Here is a 16,903-nt window from a genome sequence, read left to right on the forward strand (position 1 = left end):
TGGAATGATTCATAGAAGAATCATTGTTTTTAAGTGCTACAAGCTGCAAAGTTAATGAAGCTAGTTGATGGGAAATTGTTCAGAGTAGTGAGTGTGAAGACAGACAAGAACTTCAGAAGGGCTGTACAGAACTGGACAGGAGAGTCACGCATGAACTTCATGAAGTTATACACATAGGGAAGAGCTTCGTATGTATTAATGATGTGTTTTAGATAGCTGTGTGAAAGCAGATCAGTGCTTTGTGGCAGTCGAAAAGGTAAATGAGGTATTAGAAACAAGAAAGGGAAATCTAGAGAACTGAACATAAAACATAATTACACCAATGTAGAAGTTCAGTTGTGCTCTCACATTGAATGCTGTGCGTGCTTCTGATACTGTTTCACAAATGTATGTTGGAAACGAAGGTGCTTTGGAAAAAGGCAGTCAAATAGTGATAAAAGATTTGGAATGGTTTCTGTACAAAAAAAATGACTCGATGGGCTAGGACTAGATGACTCAGAGGCAGAGGGAGTACAAAATTCTGACTGGAGAGCATGAACAGTAACCAGGACTTAATATCCTGTAAACAGATAATAGCTGAAAGGTAATAGTGCTGGCCAAGGAGAAAAGTATCATATACACTGTGTTGGTGTTGTTTTTCTGAGTGTTTTCCATTGCCAGTAGTTGTAGGCAAGATGCATCATTAAATGGACTCGTTTGTTTTTTTTTTTAAAGCTCATTTAATATATTAAGAAAAAGTTTAGCAATGGGCTTCTTCAAGATGTTAGGTCATAAAGGACACACAGCAAAAAGTGTCCTAAAGAAACGCAGCGTATCTGCATTGAGTTCTAACACACCTGCAGACTATTCTTTTAGTGATGGTTGATCGCTAGCTGTTGTGCTTTTTGGCTGTGTTGGAACAGATGAAATTTTTTTACTTCTCAGTTTGAGACTGAGAATTGATCTGTTCAGTAGCTACTTGAAAAAAAACAGGAATAAGCTGTGAGAAAGTCACTCATTAGAAAAGCGTAGTTTTTCATGTGCCTTCATCTGTTCCTGTAGGAACTGCGTGTCATTCCCTGTGCTCATCGATTTCACAAGAAGTGTGTGGACCCTTGGCTGCTGCAGCATCACACCTGCCCCCACTGCCGCCATAACATCATAGGTAAGGGCGGCACTGAGGATGCTCTGTCGCGCCATCTGGTTTGGACTGAACAACTTAAAAGATGAAAAAGAAATTGTACCTGTTTGTAAATCTCCATAGAGCTTGTAATTTTAATTGTAACACAGCCCTAGAAATACAGTTAGAACTAAGTTCTTTGAAAATGACCGCATGCTCTGGAATAACAGGTCACATTGCTGGTTTTCTCTCATTCTGGGTGCAAGAAGGACAAATAGATATAATGTGTGAGTATGTTTTCATTGGTAATTTAAAAAGACGAGACAATGTATTTTTTTTCCTTTGGTGTTGTAACTTGGAATGTGGTTTTCTTTACTTGAGCTCTCCCCATTCCATTTCCTTTGGCTTGAAAATGAAGTTTTCTGTTAATACACGTGTAAAATAATGTCTAAAGTGAAAACTCAAGCAATGACTGCCAGCCTTGCTCTTACCCGCAAGACCAGGAATGCTGTGTAGGCAGATGGTTTTACATATATGTCACTTCACTTTCTTATAAAGACAGTGAGTGTTTCAGAGGTTTTGAGGCAGATGCTCTTGACTTGTTTGTTTTGCTGATTTTTCTTCTGTGTAAAAAGTTGGTGCTTTTTAAAAAAACCTTTGTATTTGTAATGTAGCTATATTAACAAGAAAATATCCTTCTTTCTTGCATAAAAGTATATTCCACTTTATTCCCTCCTACTTCTTCACTCTTACTTCTCTCATTCAGAACAGAAGAAGGGAAATGCAGGTCCAGTCTGTCTGGAATCCATCAACCCAGCGCGCAGCCGGCAGCAGAGGGTGATTCTTCCTGTCCACTACCCAGGCCGAGTGCACAGAGCAAACCAGGTAACAGCATATCCCACTCGGACAAGCATGGATCCTCACGGAAACCCCATCACAGTACTTACAGTGGAGCGACATGGTGAACAGAGCCTTTACCAAGCCCAGTCCCCAGCCTATATCCGAAGTTATCAGCCTGTTCATCTGGACCATGCTTTAAACACGCATCACTGCAGCCTGGAACACAGGGCTTACTCTCCAGCTCACAACTTCCGAAGACCCAGGTTTGGTGGACGAAGCTTTTCCAAAGCAGCATGCTTTTCCCAGTATGAGACCATGTATCAGCACTACTACTTCCAAGGCCTTAGTTACCCTGAGCAAGATGGACAGCCTTCTGCTGGCATTTCCTCAAAGGGTCCCTCCCGTGCCTTTCAGCCTGGTAGCAGCATGCTTTTCCCTCCTGTGGTACATGTGGTGCCCTCATCCCGCTTGGAGAGTGGCAGTACCTCCAGCTTCAGCTGCTATCATGGTCATCGTTCAGTGTGCAGTGGATATTTGGCTGACTGCCCTGGGAGTGACAGCAGCAGCAGTAGTTCTGGTCAGTGCCACTGCTCCTCTAGTGATTCCATGGTTGACTGCACTGAGGTCAGCAACCAAGGGGTTTATGGGAGCTGCTCCACCTTTCGCAGCTCTTTGAGCAGTGACTATGACCCGTATGTTTACCGCAGTAAAAGCCCTTGCCGAGTGGGTGAGGTTGGTGGTGCAAACAGGGGTGCAATTGTTCTCTTGGAGGGCCCCCACCAGGATGAGCTTCCGGCTCATGGTCACAGTCTGGTGGGTGCTGACTGCCGGCCTCTGCCAGCTTCTTCCTCAGGGGACCAACTCTCTAATTGCAGCATGGATATGAACTATAGCAGTAATTCCTCGTTAGAGCACAAGGATCCAAATGGCACTACCTCAGAGGGAGGACACGAGGCAACTCCTGGTGCTGCCTTGGATGTTAAGAGGAACTGGAAGAATCCAGAGATAGCAGGGCCGCCCATGGAGCAAGCGTGCGCATGCTGCTTTGAGCTCCAGCACTCTGCTCTGGAGCCTGGCAGTGGGACAGCTGACCGTAGTGCACTCTTCCTTAGCTCTCCACTGTGGGGAACACGTGGTCCAGGAATAGAACCACAGTCAGGGAACACCCCGGGCTTGTACAGTATTAACTCAGACCACTTGCATAGGACAGATGGGGTAAAATATGAGGGGTTGCCCTGCTGCTTCTATGAAGAGAAGCAGGTAGCCTGTAGTAGCAACAGTGGCAGTGGAGGTGGCGGCTGCTATACAGAAGATTATGCAGTGAATGTGCAGTACACGCTTCCTGATGACACCTTGCTAAGTTGCTGTAAGGGTGTATGTGATCTGGGTCAACGCATTCCCATAATTCCTGAAGACAGAGACTGTGAGCTGATCCTACCTACAGAGTGCCAAGGGACCCACTCAGGAGGCTGCGGTTCCTGGGATGGAATGCCTGAGCGAGATACTTACCTGCACTGTCAGGGAATAGGAGAGGTACAGGACAGGAGGGAGGTGTGTTACGAAGCAACATCATTCCTGCGGAAGAACTACTCTCAGGAGGAGGAAGCCAGAATATTCTTTCCCAGTCCCACTTTGAACTCCCAGAAGCTGATGGTGACTGCAAAGGCCACAGGTAATATAAGTGCTTTCTTTGATTACTCGCTGCCTTTCTGACCCAGTGTATGAAATGCTGCCAGTTCCCTAAGTACCTGCAGCCATAAAGGTTACTGCCATCTTTTGCGTAAGAGCCAGGTTATTGACTAAATCTTCGCCTAAAAGTGTTATTTTCCTGTTATCTGTGCTTACTTGGTCATAGTTAGAGAAATAGAAGATGATAGTTTACAAAGAGCTTTAATACTTACCCTGTGTGAGGTGGGAAAAAAGTGACTTCCAGTACCAGGCCCCTATGAGAGCTCCCGGAGCTGATGACATTGTGCCAATCACTGCAGCTGTGCCTAAAAAGGCAAGGCCAGAGTGCTGGGAAGGGACAGAGAGGCTGAAGGAAAAAAAAAAACCTGAGTGAAAAACTTCAAACTGCTGTAGTAGAATATGTGGGAAAGTCTGCTTTGGACATGCACAAGGGGGAGAAAAGAACCACTCACAGAATGAAGGGGGTATTCCTTACCTGCCTTGCTGGGGCTATTTTTAAGGGTGTTCATAGAATCATAGGATAACCTAGGTAGAAAGGGACCCCAGGCTGTCATCTAGTCCAACCTCCTTCTCAGAGCAGGGCCAGCTCTGAGATCAGAACAAGTTATTACTCCATTTGTCAGATTAGACCAAGTTCATCCAGTCAGGCCAGCACAACCTCCAGGGACACCACATGCACTCCCTGTCTGGGCCCCTGTTCCTGTGCTTGACTGCCAGCATGGTGAAAAGTCTTCCTCATATCCAGTCTGCACAGCTCATGTTTCAACTTAAGCTCCTTACCTCTAGTCCAAAATGCATCACTGTGAAGACCCTGGCTCCATCTTTGTGACAGCCTCCATGTAGGTATTGCTGAGCAGCCAGGGACTGCCCCCAAAGCCTTCTCTTCTGCAGGCTGAACAGACCCTGGTCCCTCAGCCTCTTCTGACAGGGTGAGTGCTCCAGCCCCTCAGCATCTTGGCTCTCCACTGAGCTCGCTTCAGTCAGTCAATGTCTTGTTCTCAGACCTCCAAAATTGGATGCAAAATTCTAGATGCCATGTTCCTTAGTTTTCTTTATCCTTCAGGTGCTGCATCTCATCCTTTGGAGAGAAGCGAAATCGGTGACTAGACCTGCCCAGATGATCCTGGATGGAGAAGCGGAGCTTATCAGAGACTCCAAATTCTCACGGACTTAATTTTTTTTAAGCTTTGACAAACACACAAAAGTGGTAATGTGGAGAAGTCCTTCCCCTACTTCTTCTTTCTCTGTGTCCACATCAGCTTGATTGTCTCCTTTCTCCTTCTTGCCTGAAGCCTTCAGGCCTCTGTTTGTGTGCAAAGCCCATGTGGGACATGGTGTGGAGCATTTCTGAGCTCTAGTGCCATTTCTATATTATTGACAAAGTGTTATTTATATTTTCTTTTTAGAAGTGACCGTGTCAGCTCTTACTGAGTGGCAGCACGGTGTATTAAATAAGCCAGGCTATGTGTAGATGCTGTTATCTCCTACTTAAAGGAGTCCAGCCTTTGATAAGCTCAGGGCTACACCTGCCTTAGAAACCAGATAGCACCTTGAAATGTAGTAGTCCAGAGGGATACAGCTGCTGAATGGATGTTCAGATACTGACAAATCCTAGTAGCCAGCAAGTTATATGTGTGATTTTGAGGATAGTGAAGCATTGGACCTTCTCCTTTCTCCTCTCCCCACCTCCCCATTTCATGCTGCTCTGATGATTTGGCTAGGAAGGGTCTCCTGCCATTATGATATTTTAACAGAATGGGGGTAGGGGAACTGGTAGCTCAGAATGTTCTTATCCTCGCTTCCTACTAAACCGTGGACCTCATTGTGTCTTCTGACTGGTGAAGATTGCTGGGGACCCCTCCCTCAAACAGCTGCTAGAAAAAAGTGCTTAGAGAGTGTAATACCTTCGTAGGTAATGAATCTTGCCTTCCATAGGAAGTTTTCCAGGCACCTGTAGCCCCTGTTACCACTGTGAGGAATGCTGGTGTATGCAGGAAAATAGAACTTGCAGGGTGCTTGCAGCTTGGCTGGCTCATCTTGGAAACAGGTCAGAAGGTGTATTGTTTCCTTGTAAACTGCAAGCACGCCAAAGGGAAGCAGTGCTTGACACCTTTTGTGCTGTGGAAAGTGAGGCACTTGGTTTAATCATTGTTTTCTTCTTTGATGTGGTTGATGTAGCTCCCATAGATCGATCTGTTTTAAAGGTTTCTTGGGCCCAGCCAGTTGCGCTTCATTTTTGTTTTGTCTACAGAGCACTCTCTGTACCACATTAGCCTGGGCACATACTTTTGTTTTTGTTCTTGTACTAGTGGGGATGTTTGTTATCATGAGATAACATATGTCATCACTTCTGATAGCAATTGTTTCCTGTGGAAACAGCGGCTTCTGAGTAAGAGGCTACCATAGCATGGTTTAAATTGCCTGTCATGCTGCATGTGCCTGAGGACACAGTGTCATTCTGTCTGGTGTATTCACAGCAGGAATTCTCCTAAAGGGAAACTAATTACTTAATGCCCACAGTGCCAGTCTTTTTAAAATATTTGTCTCAAGTTCAGTACACTTGGGAGAGACTTAAAATACAGGGAAAAAAAAGATACAGATGTACACTTAATGTTACATTTGCTGCCAAAGTAGTGTCCTTGACAGCACTGGGCTAATTGTGAGAACCAGCAAAGTTAACTAGTTTGCTTTATAGTCCCAAATGAAATATTTTTTAAAAGAAAAAATAATCTAAGAAGTAACAAATACATGTGTCTGTTTACTTTTACTTTCTCTACTCTATAAGACCAGAAAAAATAATTATCTTTAAAACAATTATTGCTAAATCTTTTTAAATTAACAAATGCCAAAATCCTACTCTTCAGAGAATTATTACAAGGCAATATCTGGGTATAAAATTAAAAGAAAAATTCAAATAAACACGTTTTCTGTGTGTAAAGCTTATTTTTACAAGTTAGTCTCCGAATGACTGAAGTAAGTGTTAATGTGTTTAGAGAAAAACCTGTAAAGGTTTGGGAGGCTTTGTTTGGTTTTTTTAAGTCTTACCTTTCTCCTTCCTCCACTCAAAAGAAATGCATTGTAGAAGCTATGGTATGGTTACTCTGCTTGGTGTTTTGTGAGGCACTGTCTTAGGGCACCAAAGACGTATTGTGCTCTATGATTCCACAGCATGTTGTGGTAAAATGTGGTTATAAAAAAAAAATTTTACTATTCTGGCTCATGGTGTTCCTGGATGTACTGGTCTCACTCATATGCTGTGGAAATATCTACCAGTACAACAATCTCTGTAAGTCATACCACAGAGGTACCCTACACTTGATTTATGTGTTGGGTTTTATATTTAACATTCAGTTAATTCCCTGCTACCTGTACGTCCGCACAGACTTACAGACTGTCTGGCCATGATAGATGTTTTTTATGACAAAATGCCTTCCTACTGCTTACATGAACAGTTGTCATTGTGTTTGGCTCATGAGGCACTATTTTAAATGTTTTTAATTAAAGTTATAGCACTTAAAATTGTTTTGTATAAAATTTGCTGTAAAGATTTGTAATGTGGTCAAAGGGCTCTTTCTCCTTCATTACCATTTTTTTAATGTTTTAAAAGCTAGAAAACATCTTGTATATATTATGTATATGTATAGCAGCACATTTCATTTATGGAAATATGTTCTCAGAATATTTATTTACTAATATATTTATCTTAAGCCATGTCTTATGTTGAGAGTGTGTGACATTATTGTAATAATCATTGAAAAATCACTAACATGAGGCCCTGTAAATACATGATAATTGCACACAAAGATTTTACAGTACTTGCCGACCAAAAATGATTTTAGTTGTAGTTACCTGCAGTTTTGTAAGAAAGTGTACAAATGTCTGTATTAAAAAAAGGCAAAACCACACAAAAATACAGTTTTATTGCATATACTCGTGGAAATTGTCCTTTTTGTTTTGGGGAAAAGGACTGCATCGCTGTGTTCCTCAAAGTACAGTCCTAGATATAACTGTAATAAATAACAGTATTTGTTCTTTTTTTAGATGAGACAGATGGATACGTGCACACATAGACACACACAGATCCTAGCAGAAGTGATCATGGTAAAAAGTTAGGAAGTGTTTTTTCTGGAGACAACCCGTAACTTTTGGTCTCAGGAAACCTAACCCCCCGAGCTGGGGTGTGTGACACTGTCTGTTCAGGAGCGCCCGCCCAGGCAGCCCCGCGGGGCCCGGCAGCGCGTCCCGCTGGGCGGGCGGGCGGCGGGACCCGCTGCTGGGCCTGGCTGGGCCCGGCCGGGCCGCGCGCTGCTGGGGCTGGCGGGGCGGGGCTTGTGCCAACGAGCAGGGCCCGCAGCCAATGGGGGGTCTTGGCCCGGGCAGACGAGCCAATGAAGTCGCGGGTCGGCTCTGGCTTAGTGGATAAAAGGGAGTTGCTGGCGGGGAGGCCTCGGGGCGGTTTTCGCTCGGAGCGGCGGGTGTGTGAGGAAACCTGCCCCTCCGGCCGGGGCGGCACCTGAGGAGACTTCTCGCCATGGAGGGACCTCATCTTGGGTGAGTAATGATTCTCCTGGACACATCTTGCAGTGAGCCTTGCCCCTGCTGGGCAAATGACTGCGGGTTGTCTCGAGGGGGAGGCTTTCCCTTTGTCTGAGTGAATGCGCACAGGTGGGGAATTGGGGTTGTTTCTTTTGGAGGAAAAGAGGCTAAGGGGGGGAGACCTGATAGCTTTCCACAGCTAGGTGGGTGTTGGTCTCTTCTTAATAAGAATCAACAAGTCAAGAGGAAACGGACTCAAGTTGCGCCTGGGGAGGTTTAGATAAGAGGAAACTTCTTCACTGGAAGAGTAATTAAACACTGGAGTGGGCTTCCTGGGGAGGTGGTGGGATCACTATCCCTGGTGGTGTTTTTGGAAGTCGTGCAGATGCTTAGGAACATGGTTTAAGCACTGGACTTGGTAGAGTTAATGGTTGGTAGTTAAGTTGTGGTTGGACTCGATCTTTAACGGTCTGTGATTCTGTGATAATTACACCTATTGAGATTGGGGGGGAGGGGAAAGCAGCTTGGGAATGTTTAAGTAGTTGTGCTGTAGCGTATTCATCCTTAAGTAGTTCTGCCCAAATGTATTCCCCACCGACATCCGAATCTGTGATATTATTTTTTGATAATGTTGATTAGAATAAATATTCGTTTCTAGTAAACCCCTGCGTGATGCTGGGTGCCTCTGTTGCAGATGGGGTGAAGAGCTCTGGCAGGGGAGCCAGGGAAGGAGATGCGGTGGAGCAGGGCCTGCGGCATGGCCGTCCTTAAATAACAGGACAGAACTGGGGCCTTCGTACAGGTTGTTTGGAGGGGGGTGTCTTAGAAAGCCCTAAAGTCACCAAGTACAGGAGGAGTGACACATCTGCTGCAAGGCGTCCTCATTTATGTTTGGGACTTCCCTGTTCCTTGTAGCAGGGAAACTTCACTCTGGTTTAATTTCAATAAAAACAATTTATTGTCCTGAATTAAAACTTTCAAGACCTGAGCCAGCAACTGGATAAATCATAGTTTGAATAGTCAAGCTCTAGATACAGGTCCTTACCCTCGTTCCTGAAAACGTCCAAGTGGAAATCCGTGCCGTACTACTCGTTTTTGTCAGCAGAGGGCGCAGTTTGACCAAACATGTTTTGCATACAGCAAAAGAGGGGTGGGAGGTCTGTGGGTAGCGACTGGTGTGTGTGTACACGCATGTATTTATGTAATATATGTTTCTGTGTTTGTGTATCCAGTTTGCCTCCATACATTATTTCCCATTCCGTGATACACACACACCAAGTCCTTTTCAGTTTCCTTCCAAAGATTTTCACCCAGTAATCCCCTGGACTTTTCCCCTCCTCTCATCCATGTTCAAGTGTGCTAGTTTAGTCACCTCAGAATGAGCCTTACTTATTTCCAGCAGTTCTGTATGTGAAAACTCCACGTTTGGGATGACAGACTGTTGAACTGAAGAGCAGCATGTGGTATGGGACTTCTTCTAGTGTGCAGGCTCAGTTATCCTCATCTCAGGTGCTTTTGCCAAGCCTGTTCTGTATGAGAAGACAGGCACAACAATGGAAGAGCAACAGGCAGGAAGAAGTTAAGCAGCACCCACAAGTGCTTCCCAATCAAAATATGTGTCCTTTTATTTTCTTGGTGAACAGAATCTTGGAAATTGCAAATGCTTATAGATAGGCATTTAGTTTTCAAATTAGTTCATTAAACAATTGTTCTTAAAAATAGCATAGAACTTGCCATATGTGTTTTGCTGTGTTGACAGGTCACATCTGAGTCTCCATCCTCTTCCCTCTACCCCCGTTTGCTATTGCTGATTGGTGTTTAGTTTTCTCATTTCTTCTGACAAGAACAGTGAGGTAATTTTGTTTCTAAGATGAGGACCTTTACCCTTGCTGTCCCACAAAATAATCATACTGGCTCTTTTAGAAAGACAGTTGTTGCTGTTGACTGAACTCAAACATGGTGCTTCGTTTTGTGTCTGTGTTGGGGGGGGGGAGGGGCGCATTCTGTCTCTTCTTTGTTTTGTACCTTTAATGACTAAATGTACATTTTCTATCAGAAATGAATACTGATATTTGGCAGGGTTCTTTTCACTGTTGAGGTTCAATACTTAAGGAACAAATCTGTGGCAAAATGAGAGTCCTGTGGACACCACAAATCTGCATGGAACCTCCATATAGTAAAATAGGAAAAGCAGAGGCAGACTGTTCTTAACGAGATTGTACATTATGGTAACACTTGGTGTTTCTGTAACACTATCTCATTTTTCTCTAGCAATATTGTGTGCGTCTGTCAAATCCTATGACAGCTGCTAGGTAACATTGGCTGTTACTTATGTAGTGTGAAGAGAAAAGTGTCCTTAAAAGGATGGCCAAGTTCACACTGTGTGGAGCCAGCCTAAATGTATTTGGCCAGGGAGAGAATAGCATACCTGAAATCAAATACTTTATCTTTCAGTGGAAGCGCCATGCTTCTGGGACTTAAAAGCTTCATAGAAAAGTGTCCCTCAGAATAGAGAATACATTTCCCTCCTGAGGAATGAAACTGTTGCCTGGGAAACAACAAAAAAAGGGCAACAGTTCCCAGAATAAACAGAAGTGTAAGAGAAGTCTCGTAGCCTGAATGCTAAGAAAGGAGAGCAGAGTAACTTCCCCTGTGTAAGGGAAAGCCAATCCTCCTGTAACAGTACTGTTTCTAAAAGAAAAATGAGTCTGACTCCTGACATGAAAAACTGAAGACAGTTTTGGTATCTGACACTGGTATTCACATGTTTACATAAATGTAGCTGAAAATTTCATCAAGAGAGTGGCATTATTTTGGTCAGAAGGAGGAATTAATGAAAGAAAAGATGAATCTCACAAGAAAGTGGAAACAGCATTACATGTTGCTGCAATTTGTAGAGGAAAACAATGAAAGAATTGTTAGTTACTTCTAACAGTTTGAAAAAGTGTAAATTAAAAAGTTCAGTATGCTGTTACTTCAGAAATCGCTTCTCAGAGTGGTAACATATTTTCCATAGTTAATAATTCTCATCGTTTTCAGCTCAAATATTCTCTTCTAACCTCCACAGCAGACAATTCTGCTGTAATGTTCTGGTGAATTGCATCAGTTCATTGGAGAAACTTACTGCCTCGTTTATTCAATACTTGTCTACACTTCAGCAATAGTAACTGAAGTGCTCCTGCAGAAATTAACTGCATTAATTTTTTAATAATTATTACTTACAGCCATTTGCTGAATGCAGAATGACCACATATAAACACAGCATGTATTTCAGTGGTGAGTCATTTCAAATTTGATTTATTCTTTTTCCTTGTCAGTGCTTTTTTGGTTCACATGATAGCCTTTGGATTTACAGTAAGTTTTCTTGAGACTGCAATTCAAAGTGCCAAATTTAATCCCAAAGCACAGGTGCTCAGTAAAATTGAGAAGGTATGAGTTGCATGAAATGTGTGTGTGCTGGGGGGTGTGTTGTTACAGAAAAAAACTATGGTCTGAAATTGTATTTTTCACTCTAGATCTCAAGGTAGCAGAATGATAATGTTGTTTGCAAATGTCTAGAATAATATTCAAGCGAAACTGTCACTGGACTATATTTCATTGGAAGATTGTGAAATACCATTGCTGTAAGGTAGTAAGAACTAGTTGGACAGGTATTCTTGAGGAGTTGTTTTCATAGTTCACTGTTCCTTTAGGCAAAGTACTGCACTAGAAAAATCTGTTGGCAGTCCTTCCCAGTGCCTGAGATGGCTTATTAAGCAGAAGATGAAATTGGAATAGTTAGTCATGCTCATTCAGTGGCAGCCAAAGTGTCTGCTGATATGTTTGGCCTGTAGTTGTTCAGGCTGCAGATTCAGTACAGTTTCCAGGGCTATGCGTAAAAATCTCCCATTTATACTATTGCCAGGGGAGCCTGGAATATAGACTATAATTCTGCAGTACCACTGAGTTGTCTGTGTGAGCAATGTGATAAACCTCAACATAGTACCGGCTGTAGAAAATCTGGCAGAAACAAGCCCCAAGAAAGGAGATTCTAACACTTGATTGAAAAAGCAGCTGACATGGTAGATGTTAAAATAGTCCTGAGAGTACAGGCACATGAATTTGCAGGATCTGATGAACTGCCTAATACAATTACAAGCTAGAAATGAGACTCAAACGAGGAAAGTGCATCTTAAAGCAGTTGTTTCATCAGCATCCATTCTGCCACAAAACTGAGTCCAAGTTACCCTCTCAGTGTTCTTCTATCATCTATACCAATGAATTATCTTGGATTTTTTTTCTATGGTCACAGTGTATGAAAAATTTATTTTTCCCAGAGTTTAAACTAACATATTTTCTTCCTATAAAAGGTTAGCAGGATACAAGCATAATATGCTGTATTAAATAATGCATTTCCTATACATATATAAATATATATTACTATGATAATATATCACATTTTTAAATAACACAGTCTCTGTTTCCCCCAACACAATAATATTAAGACAAAAGTACATATAAAATCATGTAGTCAACAAACTAAACTATTTTTAAATGTAGATTTTGAATTAGGGAGGCCACTAGTCCAGTGTGACCCCTTCCACCTGAGGTCTGCACACAGTGTAGGCTGCTGTACCTGACTGCTGTACCGAGGCAGTCTCACAAATTGCTCTGGTGGCAGTGTCAGCAGAAGTACTTACTGCCCCTGCTTCTGGGAGACAACTGTCTTTCTCCTGTGGCTTATTGTCCACTCAGCTGTGTTAGCTCACCGTTCTCTGCAGCTACCCAATAAACAAGATCAGAGGACTCATCTCTGTTAAAAGTAACTCAGGGAAGAAAAAGCAATGGTAATTTTTAACCTGATCAGTTTATTGCACCACCACACAGCCGGTCATACCAACATAACAGAGCGAGGAGGGGCCCAGATCAGGGGCTGGAATGCAAGTCTGTGAGGAGGCAGCTCCTCATGATGTTTTGTTGTCAAACCAGTTGCTTTTGAAATTGTGGCCAGTGTCACATTTGCAGCCTGTCCAGCATGTTGCACAAACTGCTAGGTAGGAGATCAAGAAGGCTATTCAGATACAATTCAGAACAAATTCTCCTGCAGTTATTTTCAAGTTGTTGAAGAAAATGCTGTAAACACTAACATCCTGAGCTTTTGTGCCCTCCAGCTGTCAGCACTCAGCTGCTAGTGTCCTAGGGGGGTTTCTATGTGCCGATTCATGTAGGATTACAACAGTTGTGCATGTTTCTTTTTCCCAAAACCCTTACAGCAAAGATCATTAAGCACTATATTAATGGATACCATATATGCTGGCCATATGCCACCATACCACTGAAGTGTTTGTGCTAGCAGTGCGAGTGACCATACCACTTTTTGAAAAATTCCACAGCAGAGATCTACCTGCTTTTAATGGTCTCAGGCCTGTGGAGTAAGAAGTGCTATTTAAGGGACCCTGCCCATGCATTTCTATCAATTGCTCTGTTTCTTAGTATTAGAGATATCTAGAATCAGACAGTCTGAAACATTTGGGGGGGAACAGAACAATTTTCTGTACACTTTTAACACTGTCCAGTACCTTATACTTAGTTGTTTATTGTTGTCATGGCCAGTTAATGTGCTATAACTGATGTTTTTATCTGTGTTTTGCACAGAAATGTTTGGATAAACATACCCTAAGCAACCCTAATGAAATATAATTTTATTTTAAAAATAGTTGAGGCACTAAGGGACTGATGCAAAATCTTTGTTTCTAAACTATCTAGATTTTGCATTAGTAGCATCAATCTTTTTTGTTGTTGTTTGTCATGGGCTTTCTCTGATTTTATAGTGAAATTAAATAATTTACTGAAGAAGAGAAGCTTAACAAATTTGTAATTTTTTTCCTTCTGAAGTAGGTAGAAATCAGTCATGGGATGCTCATGATGTTTTTTCAGTTTGTCAGCATTTACAAATGGCTTTATGAATGTCCCTTTGACTGTATAGTTTAACTGCTCAAGATCATTTAATAGAGCAAGCAAGCAAAGCTTCACAATGTGCTCATAACTTAAGGATCTAGCTTTACACTATGACTCTCTCCTCCTGATTTACATTAGTGAGTCATATTAAGCAGGCTTAAGAAGTAAACTTAATTTGTTTTGGTACAAATCTGTGAGATACATGCTTTCCCTACACAGCAGGATGCAAAACGTGACTGTTAAAAAGGCAATTGAAAAATTTTTGTTGATTTGAAACAGATAATGTCTTTTGGTCCAAGCTGATGATACATAAGAGATAACCAGCATATTTTGCAGCAGGTCCTGTCTTGATTTTAGGCAATATTGTAATTATCTTTTCCTGTATTCTTTCCAGGGGATCATGCAAGGAAGTACTAGATGTTCCCATGATATTCAATTTTTTATATAAACAATTCCATAATTGCTGGCTTAGTAAAGTCTTGTTTCTCTAAATCATTTGTTGTGGTGGTGTTCAGCTGTCTCTGGCACTCATCTGTGGTACATAAATGGAGCTGGAATGAATTAAATTCAGGTAAAAATCTAGATCTACAATGGCAAGTAAGGCACAGTATTTCATTGTTCAATTCTTAGATGCCTATTTTTTCAAGGAAATCTATAGACATCATCAAGGGGGGGGGGGGGGTAGTTGTCTGTTAAAAGGGCAGATGCTTACAGTGAGTTTAAACTCAGTGACAGTTTTCTTAATCTTCTTAGTTGTCTTTTGCAGATGCATTTAATAGTTGTTCTCTGCCAGTCTGGTATACACAGACCATTGGTATATGTTTAATATTTATTCCTTTTCCCTCAAGCAGAATTACTGTAATTTAATTGCTCTCTCTGAATTTCCTCTAACTTAGTTTGAGGACTTTCTTACTCAGTAAACTCTTTCAGTCCATTTTTCTGACTTCTGTATTGTCTGTTTTTCCTAAATATCTTGCTGGTGTCGACTTAATAAGCCTGAAAGACTTACTGTTGATCCCCAGTGGTGGGATGAAAACTCTGGGCATTGTGGGTGGACAGATACTCTACCAAAGAGAAAAAATAATTAATGCTGTCTGTTGCAATCAAAGAAAAAGTATTTCAGAGTCCAGAACCCCACTGATGTTTTAGTTCTTTGGCATTAAGGGTACTTATCTTAAAAATGCAGTTCAGTTTTAATTTTGCAGGCAAGGAGAAGCTTCTTATCGCAGCTAAGTATTAAGGCAACTGTTATGCTGTGTGTTCAGATGCACAGCCTGGCATAGGTGAGTTGTTGACAGCAAGCTATAACTTTGTAAATAGTTTAGGCTGCTGAGATCAATATCTTTAACTTCAGAGTAAGATTCTGTGTTAGTTAGCCTCACTGTGTAAAAGTTCAGTGGATTTACAGTGTCTTTGGACAATCCTTTAGGAAGCCCTAAGCTTACATCCAGAATGAATACAGGACTTCAGACTGCAGTGCAATAGTTTTTTAAAGAATCATTGTGAATATGAACAAAATTCTAATAATTGTCAGTGAATGAGTCAGACATAGTCATTTAAAAGTCTTCATTCCTCTTCATTAAGTGCAGACCTTGACCTGGTGAGCATCACTCTATCAAAACTCACATTTGCAGCTGAAATTCCGTGGAGTGTTTGCCTCCTGAATTTGTTTTGGTTTTTTTTTATTTGTACACCTCTGCTTCTAGAAACAGAAAATGTAAAAACAGCAGAGCACTGGGCAGCCAGGCTGATAGTTTCTCAATGTCTTTGACTCCCGTTTTACTGTATAGTACCATTTAGAAACGGTTAAAATAAGCTCGGGTTGCTGTGGCAGCTGAACAGGTTATTGGTATCCACCTCCATCTTCAGCCTTGAGAATAAAGTAGCCTGATATAATACTGTGGTACAGGAAAGTAGGACACAAGAAGGCCTCAACCTGCAGATATTAATTCAATTACGTCTGGTAGGGCATTTTGAATTTTACAGATTTTACGTGTCTTTTAAGTGCATTGGTTTAAGGGCAGTAATTAGCGGCCCTGCAAATTTGATGAGCACCAGACAGTTCAAAACTATTGCTGCAGTTAAATCTGTTGTCATTAGAGTACTCAAGAAAACAGCAGATAGGCAAAGTCACTCAAAGGTCTTTGGAAATAATTGCCTTTTCGGAAAACAAGCACGAGATTGGGAGGGGGGAAAAAAAAGGATTATTCCCAAGTCACCTGGATTTTAAGAAGATTGATTCTTGTAAAATAGAAGACACTTCAGTTTCCCACTAGTGGGTTGCAATCATCTTGTTGACTTCGAAGCTTTTTCTTGAAGATGGAGATCGATGTGGATGGCTGGTAAAATATACTCCAGATCTCACCAGCAGTAGTAGCCTCACTGGAATCTTCTGTTTCAGTTGCAGGTGGCATCTGATGGGATCTAGGAAACAAGTGTTAATTCACTGCAAGTATTAAGGTGTTTGGGAAGCTGCTATTACTAGTATGTCTGCATTACTGCTACACTGGTAATGGTAGGAGCTTCCACTACATCTGTGACACCTTTTCTTTCTGCCTGCTGCAGAGTTGTATAGTTTTTTGGAGTGTTTGTGGGTTGTTTCTTGATCAAATAAAAAGTTAGCAACTATTCTAGCAATAGAATGCCTACCCTAATAAAACCAGTGACATTGAGCTAAGAAGTCTGTACATACTCTATTACTAATTTCTATTAAATGTAATTGATTTCCTTGTCTATGTAAGCCTGTCTGTGTTATGTAAATACAATATTCAACATTTATGATTTGTTGATAACTCACCCATC

General features: G+C 41.8%; 2 protein-coding genes across 5 annotated transcripts in view; one reads left to right on the plus strand and one right to left on the minus strand.

Annotated features, from left to right (window-relative positions):
- The window catches only part of ZNRF3 (zinc and ring finger 3), an 83,433-nt gene extending 75,875 nt beyond the window's left edge, over positions 1–7,558 (plus strand). For both annotated transcript variants that reach the window (XM_051634410.1, XM_051634409.1), the window contains exons 7-9: positions 1,042–1,144; positions 1,866–3,611; positions 4,692–7,558. In XM_051634410.1, the coding sequence (XP_051490370.1) occupies positions 1,042–1,144; positions 1,866–3,611; positions 4,692–4,735 (1,893 nt within the window). In that variant the 3' untranslated portion in view covers positions 4,736–7,558. The remainder of the gene's footprint in view (positions 1–1,041; positions 1,145–1,865; positions 3,612–4,691) is intronic.
- A 1,648-nt stretch (positions 7,559–9,206) lies between these two features.
- Positions 9,207–16,903, minus strand: part of KREMEN1 (kringle containing transmembrane protein 1) — a 34,519-nt gene continuing 26,822 nt past the window's right edge. Inside the window, exons 9-10 of one of the 3 annotated variants that reach the window (XM_051634412.1) lie at positions 16,321–16,525; positions 9,207–9,693 (exon numbers count right to left, since the gene is read on the minus strand). In XM_051634412.1, the coding sequence (XP_051490372.1) occupies positions 16,363–16,525 (163 nt within the window). In that variant the 3' untranslated portion in view covers positions 9,207–9,693; positions 16,321–16,362. Of the gene's footprint in view, positions 9,694–9,756; positions 16,526–16,903 lie in introns of those variants that run through there. The other 2 variants (XR_007891052.1, XM_051634411.1) reach the window with 2 other exon arrangements.

Source organism: Apus apus, chromosome 16 (genome assembly GCF_020740795.1).
Source record: "Apus apus isolate bApuApu2 chromosome 16, bApuApu2.pri.cur, whole genome shotgun sequence".
NCBI classification, from domain to species: domain Eukaryota; kingdom Metazoa; phylum Chordata; class Aves; order Apodiformes; family Apodidae; genus Apus; species Apus apus.